This window comes from Microchirus variegatus (genome assembly GCF_963457635.1).
Source record: "Microchirus variegatus genome assembly, chromosome: 4".
NCBI classification, from domain to species: Eukaryota; Metazoa; Chordata; class Actinopteri; order Pleuronectiformes; family Soleidae; genus Microchirus; species Microchirus variegatus.
Window position 1 is genome coordinate 29,139,552 of NC_139805.1, and position 15,256 is coordinate 29,154,807.

Consider the following 15,256-nt stretch of genomic DNA (forward strand, 5'->3'; position numbering starts at 1 on the left):
AGGCTGTATTAATTCAACACATTCAATAAGAGTTCATATTCTTAGTTTTCTTTCCGTCTTAATACATCGTCATGACAAAAACCTGGCATTTAAAGGGTTAAAATCTCTTAAAAACAAAGTAGTATTTGATGTCAATAATTTGGGTTGATGCACCGAGAGAGATACACATTCGTACAATTTGCAGCATTAGTTCCGTGAAAAGCTTCTTAATAACCAAACAAAATTGGAAATTGAAATCAAATCTCTACAGAAAATCTGTAGCGATAGGATTTAGAAACCAAATATGGGCGACGGCTGTAATAGTTTGTCGCTAAAATTTGGGTGAGTGAAGTTTTTGCTCGTAGCGTCACTTGTATCTTCAGATGACGTGATTATTAAAATACCAATCTCGCAATTACGGATTAAACCAGACTCTGTCAAATGTCACCAGCTGGATGCCGTGCTGTATCTGATGACTGCTGCTCTTTAATCAGCAGTAATGAGCACATTCACTTCCTGTTATCACATTACCATGCTTCACTCGGGCAGCACAACAGCCAAAAACAATCAAGGCGGCTAATCAGGTGAGGAGATGTCTGGATTAAGGGACTGATTGGTCAGCGCCGACGCGGGCCCTGCATCGATGTAGCTCAGGTAGAAGGTGAGCCAAGTGAATTAGTGGAGATTGAACGATTATCCTCCCTTCAGTGGCCTGGAAAAAAAAAAAAAACAACAGCTCGTCCTTCAGGACCTTTGTTTTCCCATCTGAGATGCTGCCTGTCCATCACACACAGAAGGTGAATTCTCTTCAGCTTAAACGGCTTTTAATTAACTTTAAATTGTTATGAATACGATTAGCGACTGCAGCTTTGAGGCTGGCAAAACTGGTCCGATGATGACGTCGTGTCCAACTCTGACCTAAAAGTGGAACTTTGCAAGCCTGGTCGCCCTCAAATTTATGGAGCTCCCCCTACAATTTGGGATAAAATATCTTTACAACACCACTGTGAACATCCATCCATCCATCGTCTACTTCTTTATCCTGCATTTCTTTTCAACAGAGCCAGTGAACACAAGCTGTGAATCCATGTCCATGCCGGTGGAAGAACAAGACAAACCAGCAGAATATCATAACATCCAAAATAATTTTAAGTATCTAACATTTATATTCTGAGAAATTAGATAGATATTTACAATTATTCTGTCGGATGTTGACGGGGGAAAACTTAGGGAACGAGTTCCGGTCCATTGAGCTGTTGCTCCAAAATTCAGTAGCCAATCAGCAGGCACCTTCCTGAAGCCTGCCTGCAAACAAAAAAACATGGCACAAAGAACAAATCTGGAGGGGAGCGCAAAGAAATCGTGGCACATTTGCTTTCCACAGATCTATGGAAATTTCATTGTAAAAAGAGGACTTTGTTGAAACCAGTGTTACACAATACCCTAACCGTAACCCACTGTGTGAGTGGCTGCTCCTGTAGGTTAGCATGCACATTAAATATTGACCCAAGCTTCTCTCTTGGGAATGCTTGCAGAGGTTGCTGTCGTGACTTCAGCCGTCTTCTCTTTTTGAGCTCTCTTGGTGCTTTCTCTAGTTTTGTATACTTAAAAAAAAATAAAATTCTTAGTTTTAGATCAGGTTTTGTGATTGGACTGAACAATAAATATTGAACTGAAATATTGTACTCAAGTAGGAGTAAAAAGTAGTTCATTTGAAATGTACTTTAAGTAAAAGTTACTTAGTTACTTTGCGTGGGGTGTGAGGGAAGTAGAAATATGACAACACTGTAAGAAAAGATACACCATATCTACTCAATAAAAATGAGGCAACAGATTACAAGCAATATTATTAATTAAATTTCACAATGTTTGGTATTGAGTAAATTTTAATTAAATTAGACCCTTAATAGTTACCCATTTAATATGAGTAGATCTGAATAGAAAACAGTACATAATTAATTAAAATCTAAACAAACATATTGAGTTGATTTGAAAAAGATAATGTGTAAATTGTACTAATAAAAATGTATTTAATTCTACATATCAATGATATATAATTGATTAATAATCAACTACATTTATCTGTGCATTAATTTGAATGTATTCAATCCAATTAATTAAATATAAAAAAAATATTTCTTAGGAATAACTAGTCTATGGCCCAGAAAATACAGAACTAAACAAATACTCAAATAACATGTTTATTAACAATTAACAGCTTTCCTATTCTGTCCTATTTCAAACCAGAAATTTGAATAGGACAGAATACTGACTCCAAACTTTTTTGTAAAAACAAAAATAAATTACATTTTACACAGTGATGATGTATTTCCATGCTTGCGCACCTCACAAAGCTACTAAATTGGATTAATAATGATCTTAAAGAAAAATTCTCCAGAAGTGCATGTACCAAAACTATTTGTATGGAGTTAAACACATTTAGAACTAACCACAATAGAAATGGCATTGACATTAGTGGGATAAGTGTCCAAATCAGTGCTAACTTACAAACATAGCAGCACTTTCAAATGTGCAAATCGCTAGCTCTGTAGAAGCTGAACATAGCACAACATGTAAACTGCAACTACAGTCTCATTTTCAAGCCAGAAGTTGCTGTGCTGTAGTCTGTAATGCTGCAGAAGATCACCCCTTGTTGTGGCTCTGAATCCAAAGACTTTACACTGCCATCTCATTTGGCTGCACCTAAGGAAAACACAAAGTTTTAGATATGAGAAGTGCTTTTCAGCTTCAAATTTCTGCAGATGATAATCATACCCATGTGAAAACTGAAAGCATTTTATTGAAATGAAATTTCCCCAACACAAATATAAACACCAATGTCAACATAACGTGATTTTAATCTATAACTAATATAATATATTTTCCAGTCTAAAACGTTCATGGACTGAAATTGAAAAATTGAAAATTGAAAAAATCTGTGCCGTGTTAGGCTCCTCCCCCCTGCTAACGTTTAGTGCTGTGGACCGGACATTACCACACTAAAATTAACAGATTTAAGCATGAAAATAAATATAATTGCGGCTCTAAAACGTAACACTGTTGATAAACTTACTTCACGTGTGTTTAGGTAAGTTGCCTTCACATTTGCAAGTTGCAACACAACAGCGAAACAACAGAGAGTACTTACGTTAGCTGCCCGGGAAAACGAGTCCCACACAGGAAGTAAAGCTAACAGAAGTGCGTCAAGTGCGGTCCGAAATATAAGATGCTCTTTCAGCGATAACTCCCAATATATCTCTTTATGTTAATGTGTCTAACCTTAACATTAAGCCCAATGTACTTATTTACGTCATTTTATAAAAACATACTGAGGATATATCAACACGCAAGTGACGTAGGAAGCAAGATAGCAACCATGATAGCGGAATGCTAATCCGCATCCTTCAAAATAAGTTTGACTTCAATACATGAATTCTTCCTAAATGTATAATGCGGTGTTCATATTATAGCGCAACAAAATCACACTAGGCCTACTGATGTACATTAACATAAAGCCTTGGCAACAGAAGCCAACTTTATGTTGCTGCTGAGTCTCTTTTTCTGTGATAGCTCATTTTATATTGTAATATAGCCTTCATGCGTTCTTCTTACAAGCCAGGTGATAATAAAATAAGTTTTCTTACCTTTACCTTTGAAAATCCTGATTTTAATTGTACTTAAAAAATACAAAATACACAAAAAAAAGTAGTCAATACAGTAACTTGAGTAAATGTATTTTGTTACTTTCCACCTCTGACAATAACTAATACAATTTGGAGAAAATACTCTATTATTATGATAAAGGTGGCCAAAAAAAAACTAAATCCAACAGTCAGAGCTCAAATGCAAAGTACTTCCAAGCAAAACCAGAGTTGGACTGGATCACAGAAGGATATCTCATGAATATTTATTCACAGCTGCTCTGATAAGTGGTCAGTTCGCAAGGTTCAAGTCCTTTACGACTTTGACCAAAGTGTTGAGGGGCATACAGATTAGAGGAGGCTGAGAGTACGTCCACACAGTATGAAAAATAACCAAAATAATGATTACTGCCTTTTCCACCAACTTTTATTCCCAGGAATTTATTTACCTGTGTGGTTTTTGAAAATGTATTAAAATCAAGCTGACGGCGATGTATACGGGGGAAATGGTATAAAAAACTGCACTACATCTCCACTCCAGTAGGTGGTGGTAAGAAGAAGTTGAAGGCCAAAGAAGCATTTCGTGAAATGTGCCTGACAAACAGAAAGGCGGGTGATCCGAAACGTATTTTTGGATTTTTCTTTGGGTAAACGTTCGTAAACATTTTATGCTTTATTTTGCGTGTGTCACTGAAACAATCTCATAGCGCTGCATTAACAAACACATAGGGCTAATTTCGCTGCCGTTTGACAGCCGACAGGAATAGTGACTTGCACCCTCGATGATCTAAAGCTCTTTCATACCTCCTTTGACGGGTCTTTACAGATTACACTCAAACGTAATCCTTCAAATCCAGACGCGGAGGACGTGTTAGGATTCTGTTCTTCGTCCTCGCCTCAGAAATCTTTTGAAGGTGAATTTGACCGAACTGATAAAAAAAAGTGGCCGACATCCAGTATAGGAGAAAGTCAGACGTCACGTTAACACGCAGAGTTTTCCCCACTTTGTACAGTTCACATAATCTTATCTAGTTTTGCGATGGTGTTTGTTTGAACAAGGACAATTTACAGTGGGAAAAATGTTTGAGTTCAGCGTTGGCACCAGGACTGACTAAACATTGTCAGGGGGGGTTTAACTATGTTCCTAAAATAAAACAAGTTAATTATTACCTTCTATTAGTATTAGCTCAGAAAGGTAAAGTTAGAAAATTAGGCTATGGTTTTAAAGTTAAACAACACTTTGGAAGTAGCAGACTGCTAACATTTGAAGTGATTTTCCTTGAAAAGCAGCAGTGAGGGACACAAATACGATAGAAACAGCCGTTTGCAGCTCAGCTTCTGTTCACTTTATTTAATCTTAATCTCTTCTCGCTGATTGTTGCTTAAGTTTTATAACCATGTGATATTAGTCATGTCGTCATCATCTCCTCTCACACATGTTCAAAGACAGTAATTTGGTTTTCTTCATGTCCTGTAAACATTTTAGTCTGATTAAAAGCAAGCTAGTCTTAGTCAGACTAGTCATTACCTGGATAATGTGATTCATAGTCCAATTATACTCCTGCATGTATGGAGTCAGACTCCATCTTTAGAATCCTCTTGTGATGCTGGAGTTTGTAACTTTTAAATATGAACAAATGTCTTATTACTGTCATCAAATCATTGAAATAGAGGTTTAAGTTTATCCATCTTGTTCTATCGAGTAAATATACAGCTAGGGCTTGTCCGGGATTTGAACCCGGGACCTCTCGCACCCGAAGCGAGAATCATACCCCTAGACCAACAAGCCCTTGTTATAGACGTGACACAATACTTCCTCTAGAGGGCGACCTCGAAGAGGTTTATTTTATTGTGTTTGATTTGAAATAGAAGTGTAAGGGGATTTCACAGCGTTGGAATGAAAGACCACTTTAGGTCGTGAGTGAGATCGATGACGAGCGTCACTTCCAATAATTTCCACTGCAACTTTTGACAACTTGCTTTGCCGGATAGCCCCCTCAGTTTAAACATGCAGCATCCCACAATGCACCACTGAGTGAAGCCAAGTGCCTGGCTATTCCTGTAAATCTCCTTTTTTTCTGGCTGCAGGGTTAAGCCAAGAAAACCCTGCATGGCAGCCAGTTTTAAATATCTGTGTAGACTCTTCGTCGTCATTTGACCAATTATTGACTATATACTGCCCCCAACGACTTCTGATGGTATTGCACTGTTTCGTAAACAATCGTAAGCTCTCCTGCGACAGAAACACTAATGGATGAAAAGCACAAAAACAGTCAAAAGGCTTCTTCCATGTCCATCTTCTGAGTAGATTAACTCCTTCCTCTGTCATGAGTAGACTGATCCACTGATCAGTCAGCAGAGGGGGGGGGGGGCTTAGACTCCATGTCCATTTTTGAGTTAATTATCTCCACACGTCCAGTGGGAAAATCAGGTCAGTGACAGGCATGAAATGAGGACCTCATCAGTGAGAAAAGAGACAGCGAGTTCAGTCTTTTTCTTTACAATACAGTTAATTAGAGCCACAGTAACAGCGTCTCCGCCCTCGTGACTCTGTCCCATGTGTTTCTTGCGTTGCTTCCACCTTCCACCTCTGACATTTCCTGTGATTGTTTCACAGCGTGACTCGTTCACACTCGTCATCCTCATCACCAATTACTACAGACTAAATACCAGAGGTGAAAGGTCACGATAAAACGTATTGCAGAACTGATTGGTGCTGTTGATCATAGATTTTATGTTGAAGACATTCCACCTATCGAAGAAGAAGAGTTTCTTTTTTTTTAAGTGTTGCACTCTATCGTTTAAGATTTTATGTTTTCTATTTCACAGATTTTTATTGCAGTCATTCCGTGCAGCACTTTGGTCGAACTCGGTTGTTTTTAAATGTGCTCGACAAATAAAAGTTGAGCCACAACTTGACTTTTCTGTTGGTTAAAATCTGTAGTCTTAGATGTCACCAATTCTTACACACTGGTCCTTTTAAGATTAAAAATACAACATTTGATAAGTTATTAATGTCTAATCAATATCATTTTGAGGCACTAATACCTGGTCGGAGTATTCTATTAATTGTATTCACATTTTACTTCAACCTGGTCCAGTAATCATTATTTATTGTTCCTATTGCACTCTTTAAAACAACGCAGCTGTTAATAACACAGTAGTGGAGATGTATTCACTGCTAATGCTTTGAATAAATACAGCTCCAACTGTGTCACAGATATTCTGCTCCTATTAATACATAATTAGGGAATAAATAGACTGAAACATGATTTTATTCCATTAATTTCGGTCTCTACAGACTGTTCACAGTGATATTTTCCGATTTTAATATAGACTTTTTGAAAAATCCAATGATCCAGTGATTTAAACCACTACTGCCTTACATTTTTTTGCAAAAATGTGTTTATATGCATTGTCCATTGTATTTTTTTCTGACTTACAAGATCTATTTAGTCTAATTTTTGTTATTTTATGGAAGAACATCAGAGGGATGTGGAAAAGCTGGTTCTCATGATGTTGATAGCGACTTTTCTGTAGGGAGGACCAACAACATGTCATTATCTACACTCTAAAGTGCTAAGTAGAACCATATAAGGTTCTTCAGCTTGTACTCATTGGAGAACCCTTTTTGGCTACCCTTTTGGAGGGTTCCACCAAGAACCCTTTTAAAAAACCTTTATTCAGGAAAGGGGTTTTAAAGGGTTCTCTGGATCAAAATGGTTCTTACTGGAACCATTAGTGTTACCAAGAACCCTTGAAAAACCCTGGAAACCCTTGAAAAACCCAGAAATGGTTTTTCAGAAGTGGTTCCAGATAGAACCTCAGCCGTTATAGGAGGACCCCTTTGGAACCCTTATTTCTAAGAGTGTAGGGACTTTTCTGTAGGGAGGACCAACAAAATGCCATTATCTACACTCTTAGAAATAAAAGTGCTAAGTAGAACCATATAAGGTTCTTCGGCTTGTCCTCATAGGAGAACCCTATTTGGCTCCAGGTAGAACCTTTTTATAAAGGTTCCACCTGCAGCCCTTTCGGAGGGTTCCACCAAGAACCCTTTTAAAAACCTTTATTCAGGAAAGGGGTTTTAGAGGGTTCTCTGGATCAAAATGGTTCTTACTGGAACCATTAGTGTTACCAAGAACCCTTGGATCCAGGTAGAACCTCAGCCCTTGTAGAAGGACCCTTTTGGAACCCTTATTTCTAACAGTGTACCACTTTATCCTCCACATGAGGTTGCCAACCCCAGCTGTCATAAGGCAAAAGCCAGGTATGGGACTCGTGATGGACTGGACCATCTCACGGCCACCACATAGAGACACTCAACCATTCACTCACACCTAAGGTCAGTTTATAATGTCCAAATAAGCTCTCCATGTGGTCGGAAACCAGATAACCCAGAGAAAAGCCCACACTCACACAGGGAGAACAGGCCTGAAACAGCAACACTGTGGTCCCCTGAGCTTATCTAAACCTAAAAGTAACACTTAACGGAGGATAGTTTCAAGAGAGACAGACAACTGGTTATTTTGTTGTAGAGTTTAATGGAAATGTCTTTTCCTTTTTACAAGGAAGACGCTGGAGCACTTGAAGTTGTCCAGTGAGGCCTGTCCATGCATCCGTCATAATATCAGCCATTTTCTCAAGGACAGTCTCTGACAAAATCATAGAACAGTGAAAATCCGGCGAGACAAATACCTTGGCCGGTGGCCTCCAAGCAATTTGAGTTTCAAAAGCGCTTGTGTAAACGTCGCTTCTTCACATTTTCCTTATACGGTTTTGTCTGTCCGCTGGCGACGTGTGCAGCTGTTTGATTTTCGCTGGAACACGACTGAACTTTTGTTGTTTCTTTTATTTTATCATGGTCAGGTGGGAGCGCCGGGAGATTGTAGAGTTTGGGTTTACAGAGCAGTCGGGGAGATTAGACGAGAGATCCGGGGAGTAGAAAATGAACGGAACACGGAACGCACTTTGTTTCCTAAGTAAATCGTACAAACGCCGTCCAGAAGTTACTGATTGAGTTCTTTGTCCGTGTCCCCACTGTCACGTCGGAATCCTCGTCTTCTTTGTCCACCTCTGCGTCTCCCTTATCGCATAGCATTGTTTATTGTGAAAGGCCAGATATTGTTGTGTACATCCCAGTGGAGCCCAGTGTCTTCTCTATTACTTGTAGCAATATTACAGGAGCAGCTGTGTGCTTGACAAACCGGGAGATGGATGCTCCTTTGAAGCATGAAAACTCTGACCCAGTGAAGTGTGATGGGAAGAGCTGCAGCGGGAGGAGGAGGAGGAATGAACAACTGAGATGTGGCTCTGGAGATGAAAAGAAAACAGAGGACAGAGGACGTAGACTGATGTTTGGTGACATCTCAGGCGCCTTCACGCTTTATATCTGCCTCAGGCTGCAACTAACGATTATCTTTGTAATCAATCAATGTGTTGAGTATTTACTCAATTACTTTCAGGACTTGTTTTGGTTTGTAAAATGTGCCCTGATGCACTTTGACAGTGAGCTGACTTTCTTCTCAAAAACAAAAAGTATCTCGGAATGACTTGAAATTTACCATCGTAATAGTCGGCATCGCCCTGAACAAGGATGCATTAAAAATATTTGCAAACATCTTAAGGAATAATTGCACTTTGACAGTACCATCATAATAGTCGGCATATGTTCATAATACTGTTAATATACGTAATACATGTATGTTCGTTCGTATACTGTTTTACCACTGTTAACCCCCGTGAGAGAGGGGAGGAAGTGTATTGACACTGTCAGTGACTGTGTGTGGCTGGTAGTTTGAACTGGAGAGAGAATCTGAGTCAACACAAGCTGTTGTCTCATCAGGAAAAATAGCTCGCCGTGATCGTATAGTGGTCATTACTCTGCGTTGTGGCCGCAGCAACCCCGGTTCGATTCCGGGTCATGGCAACTTTTGTACGTCTACCCATTGTTGGGAAAAATAAAGGATTATCATAAAAATAAAGGTTGTCGTGCGTAATAATTAATGTGTATGTCAGTGATCAAATGTCTTTCTGGACTCGTTTTGCCAGACAAATGTGTCTTTTTCCGGTCAGTCGTCATGGAAAAACGCCGTACGTTGATGCTGGTCAACGCTTTTGATGCGTCAATTCTAGCGTGACTTTGTCTCAGCCCTTGACAGAAAAGATAATCCAATAAATCAAATGAGATGGCAGCTGTGCGTCAGGCATTAAACAGAAATGATGCGTTTGTCTTTGAACAACAAACATTTCCCGTCCTCAAAGACCTCAGCCTCCGATAATCATGAAAACCACTGTGGAGAACAGATTAAATGATAAACTTTTATATCAACTATTCTGCTTCATAGCAGATGATAATATTCTGATGATAACTGTAACTTTGATGGCGTTGAGAATCCGTACATTTAGACAAAGTTTAGGGCAGTCATTCGACAAAGGAGTCGCTTTCACACGGAGCTCCTGCTGGTTACGGTTTCAGAACAGATGGTGAATTTGATTCATTTTAATAATATGAAGATATCTCGCATCTCCAGACACCGTTTTATCTGGTTTCAATTCAAATGTGTCTGAAATATTACCCAAATTTAATAAGATTTGGCAAAATAAAAAGCACATTTGAACATAACCAGCGCCGAGCAACATCCAAACATCACTACGTCCTAAAAATCTTCCTGCACTAATTGAGGAATGTGGCGTTTTCCACACAAAGCTCCTCTCACCTGCCGTGAAATACAGACGCTGGAGTGACATTTCATTCTAAATGTCATCCTTTTATTCACCATCCCATTGCACGTTACCCTTTATCGAAAATATGAACTTTCCCACCTCCATTAGGCGTAAAAAAAAAAAAAACTTTGTGAAAAAGTTTCAAGACTTCTTTTAAACTTTCTGTTCATCTTCATTGCACAAATCACTTAAAATGGAACCTCAACAATAACTCCAAATCCAATCCACTTTATGTTGAGATGCTTAAACATAAAATCCCTCAAGAGTTCTCTGTAGCTATACAAGTGCGTCTTGTAAACCAAGTTAAATGCAATGACAGGGTAAGATTTGCAGATTTAGTCAGTATTTCTCATGTTAATAAAATAAAAAATGTTACTTTATAATTTATACAAGTCATTTCTTATAGAGGGTAAGGGTTTAATGGGCACCTGCCAACTCCTACTTTTTCATTTCAAATAAATGAATCTTCAACATAATAAAAATGAACGGTACAAAAGTGAACGGTTTAAATGGATATTTCGGAATTTTGGATTCGGATTTTCCAATTCAGCCGGTGTGATGGAGAAATTTACAGGAGAAATTTCATTCATTCTAGTTGCCGAGTTTGCTGGTGCTATGGCTAGCGCAAGTCAATGGTATCAGCTAGCATGGCATTAGAAACACTCATACCGACTCCACAGTGCACCCGAGGCAAATCAATTGTAACGGCAGATCATCGATGTACACATCTGTGTTGATACAATAATGTTTGAAACAAAACTAACCTCGCAATTTTTGAGGGACTACTTTATGGCAGCGGCGGAATCAGTCCGCCGCTGCCATAGCCTAACAGGAAGTATGACGCCCTCCTCCAAATCCTTGAAATTGCAAGGATGGTTTTAGTCGGTATGAGTGTTTCTAATGCCATGCTAGCAGGTACCATTGACTTGCGCTAGCCATAGCACCAGCGAACTCGGCCACTAGTAGAACTGAATGAAAGTTCTTGAAAATGTCTCCAGACGTCTCCAAAGCACCGGCTGAGTTGGAAAATAGGTCTTATGTCCAAAATTCCGATCAATCACTTTAATACGAGACCAGAGGTCGTCGTCCTCTTGGAATGGATAAATTGTTTCGCGTCAGTTCCGAGGTCGTAAAACGCCACATTTTCCCCTCCCTTCTTCCACGTTGCCGTGATCTAAATTTGATCTAAAAGCATAAAAGGAACGCAAAACACTCGGTTCGTTGGTTCGGCCGCTTTGTTGCCGCGACGTCCGTGCATGTGTGAGCATAATGATGCTGTCTAGGAAGATTACATCACTGCCAGCCACTCGCTGCTGATTATAAACACGAGGCGTCTGCAGAGAATATTTATGGACAGAGAGAGAGAAAGAGAGAGAGAGAAAAAATAAGGCTACGGGGACAAACAGATGCAAGAGCACCGGTCCATTCATCCACTGCATTATCCCATCAGTGTCAGGACCTTTTGCTTTAATTAGCACCTAATGAGGAACTCACCGGCGCCTCCTGCAGAGCTCCAACAAAAGGCGCACACGTGCCCTTTTATTCTGCAACGCTGGCTCTTCATTACCTGGAGAGCCATTAGAGCGCTTACAACAAGCAACTAATCACATGACACTTTCTGTCGATACTGCACGCGCCGGAGAAAATGAAGCAGCTCCAATGATGGAGGGAAAGAAAGAAAGAGAGAAAATACTATATAATAAATATAAAGTAGTACATCGCATTATTTGGCAGGAGAAAGTGATGGACGAGCCAAATCTGTGTTTTATGATGAATGAGTGTTGGTGTGTGTTTTAATTGACACCGGACCGAGAGACTTTGATGTGTGAGGCGATGTGGTGGCAGGGAGACGAGGGACTCCTCATTACTGCTGTCCTCCTCCTCCTCCTCCTCCTCATCTCCTCCTCCTCCTCACAAGGCTGACAAGCTCTCCCTGCAGCGAAACCAGCGAGGTGTGGTGGAGGATAACAGCAGAGACAAGGCGTGGGACGAGGACGTCGGCTAATAAAACGTCCCCTTCTCTTCACTGCAACCAGGAAAATGACATCACTCGACTTATACACAGTCAAATCAATCACATTTTATTCATATAGCCCACAGTGTGTCTCACGGGACTTCACAGGGTTGGTAACATACTCTGTCCTTAGACCCTCGAGCAGGGTAAGGAAAAACTAAAACTACTACCTTATAACAGGGACAAATAGGTAGAAACCTTAGGGCAGGGGTCTCAAACTCAAATGACCTGGGGGCTAAGGCGCATCTATTGTGGTCAACTGTTCATATTATTGCCTGATGATCACATGTATGCAAGTATACAAAATGAATGTATTAATATCATAAACAAAACATTTATTTTAAATTACATAAATAAAAGTGTGGACAACTGTAATTAAAATGCCATTCGTGGCTCGGGCCCTAACAAGTGTATTTATATATGTATTTGAATGTTGCATATGATACATTTAATAATGAGATAATTATGGCCTTATTATCATACAATTATGTCTTATTATTACTGTTATAATAACATTGCTAGCAAACATATATTATATTCTATCACTCATTACCTCCGCCAAGGAGGTTATGTTTTTGCCGGAGTTTGTTTGTCTGTCTGTTAGCAACATAACTGGAAAGGTCACGGATGGATTTGGATGACATTTTCAGGAAATGTCCCCAATGGGACCAGGAACAAGTGATTAAATTTTGGGCGTGATCCGGTGATGCTATCATTGGTTACAACAGTAGATTTTCAAAGTCCAAAAGGGAGGTGGGGGTCTGAGCTGCCTTGGCGGAGGTCTGCGCTCTCCGAGTGCTTTTCCAGTTGACCTCCTCCAAGGAGGTATGTGTTTTCGCTGGAGTCTGTCTGTCTGGTACATAACTCGAATAAAGTAAAGGACGGATTTGGACGATATTTTCAGGAAATTTCCACAATTTTATCCCTATTTTGTAGGCACTGAGCTGCATCTCCAAGTGCTTTTCCAGTTTTATATGGAACTCTTTTGAGGAGATTCTCTCTCTCCGTCTCTAATGTGATCAATGCTCTTGTCTCGTCTCAGGTTGTCCGACGGTCTGGGATGAAATCCGGTGCTGGTACCGCGCTGATGTGGGACAGGTGGTCAGCGTCTCCTGTGCCAATGTGTCCCAGCTGTTTGCTAATAATGAAGGTAAATCAGCCGGGGCTTTGACAGAGGTGGGTCAGAGCTGTGGGAGACTGTCGAGAACACAGTGAAGTGAAGTGAAGAGTTTTTACCTGAGGGGCCACTGAGCATCTGTCTGGTCAGGAGAAGGTCGGTCATGTAAAAAAAAGCTAAAAATTACAACATATTGTCACCAGATTCAAAAGAAAAACTGTTATTTTTATGGAATTATATGGAGTTCACAATAACAAAAACATATTTATGATGGACAATTTATCTATAATATAGCAAAAACTAGCCTTTTTAGCCTTTTTACCATTTTGAAGCTTCAAGATTGGCATTTTGACTGGTGACTTACCCATTTCTTTGAAAACGGAAGTTTATTTCTTATGATTTTTCTCCAAATTGTAACATGATTTACAAAATACCATATCATGTTCTCTTGAGCAGGAATTAGTGATTTAGACCATTAATTATATGGAAAATGTTTGTCCATATTATGATTCGAGTGAGAAAGAGAACTTGATTTTTTAGGTTTTTCTGCAACCATCTGAGTCGCCCCCTGGTGGCTAACTGCTACCTCCATCCTAATTAAATCTGGAACAGTCCATACATTTGTATATATATGGATTTAACTTCTGTTTAGTTGGTTTTCTTTTCTTTTTCTTTTACTTGAACGGTTATTTGTAAAGAAACAATGACCAAGGAAGGACTTCCATGTCCAGATCTTGTCTTCAGGATGCTCCTCCCCCTTTCTTGTGAACGCCCAATCTGAATTCTTGGTACAAAATTCACAAAATGAGTTGATTGGATTTCGGTGATCAAAGGTCATGACCTTTACAAAACACAGATTTGACCATAACTTCAGAGGAAACGCACACGTTTTCACAAACTGCATTTTCCAGAATGTGACTGGCTGCTTCTTTTGTGGGAGATTTACAACTGAAAGTCAGTTATCTCCTTATTTTCTTATTTCCGCAGCAGCAGAAACTCTCGTATCGTCCGCATTTGAAGCTGCGGAGAGAAAAATGATTAATTCTGCTGCCAACAGTTGTACCGCTCTTTTGTTTTCTCCTCTTGCTGCTCGTGTTGTGCCTCCACTGGATTTTCCTCCATTGATGTTGTCAGTAAACAGTCTGTCTTAAGGCCATGTTGATTTCTGCGTGAAAAACTTGAAATAGCAGCAGCAGCTTTTTCTTTCTGTTGTGTCTGAACTTTCTCTGCCTGGAGCTCATGGTTCTTCAAATCCGGAGTGGAATGGATCCCTAACCCGTGTGACTGGTAAAACCAGTTTTGGTGCCACTATTTCATGTCAACACATGAGACCTTTGCACGCTCTGCAGGTGCATATCTCGTAAAAATAAAAAAGATGACAGCAGTGCAAGTTTACAGTGATGATGCTACAAACAAACGCCTGGTACGGTGATCAATTTATAGGTTTTTAATTTAGTTTCTCTGATTGTTTTAGCTTATAATTATCTTTGTATTAGGAAATGTCACATCCATGACATTAAGTACACATGGATTTACAGTTGTTGACATCAAAATTGTGCAAAACTAAGGGTTTTGCATCAATAGCTTCTTGTTCCAAATGTCCATTGGCTTTTAATAATCTGTAAAGAAAATAACTAAAAATCACTGAGATACATTAGGAAACCCCCCAAAATAGAAATCAAATAAATCTCTTAATCTCTCGTTAATCTGATAATATCTGGTCCTAAAGATCTGTTGAATGTTTTTTTTAGCTTCTTAAAGGTGCCATATGTAAGAATG

At 39.5% G+C, this 15,256-nt stretch overlaps 1 protein-coding gene across 1 annotated transcript in view; it reads left to right on the forward strand.

Annotated features, from left to right (window-relative positions):
- The window catches only part of ghrhrb (growth hormone releasing hormone receptor b), a gene marked incomplete at both ends in the record, with an annotated part of 49,753 nt that overhangs the window by 13,723 nt on the left and 20,774 nt on the right, over positions 1-15,256 (forward strand). Inside the window, one exon of the mRNA XM_083888280.1 lies at positions 13,403-13,510. Within this exon, the coding sequence (XP_083744406.1) occupies positions 13,403-13,510 (108 nt within the window). The remainder of the gene's footprint in view (positions 1-13,402; positions 13,511-15,256) is intronic.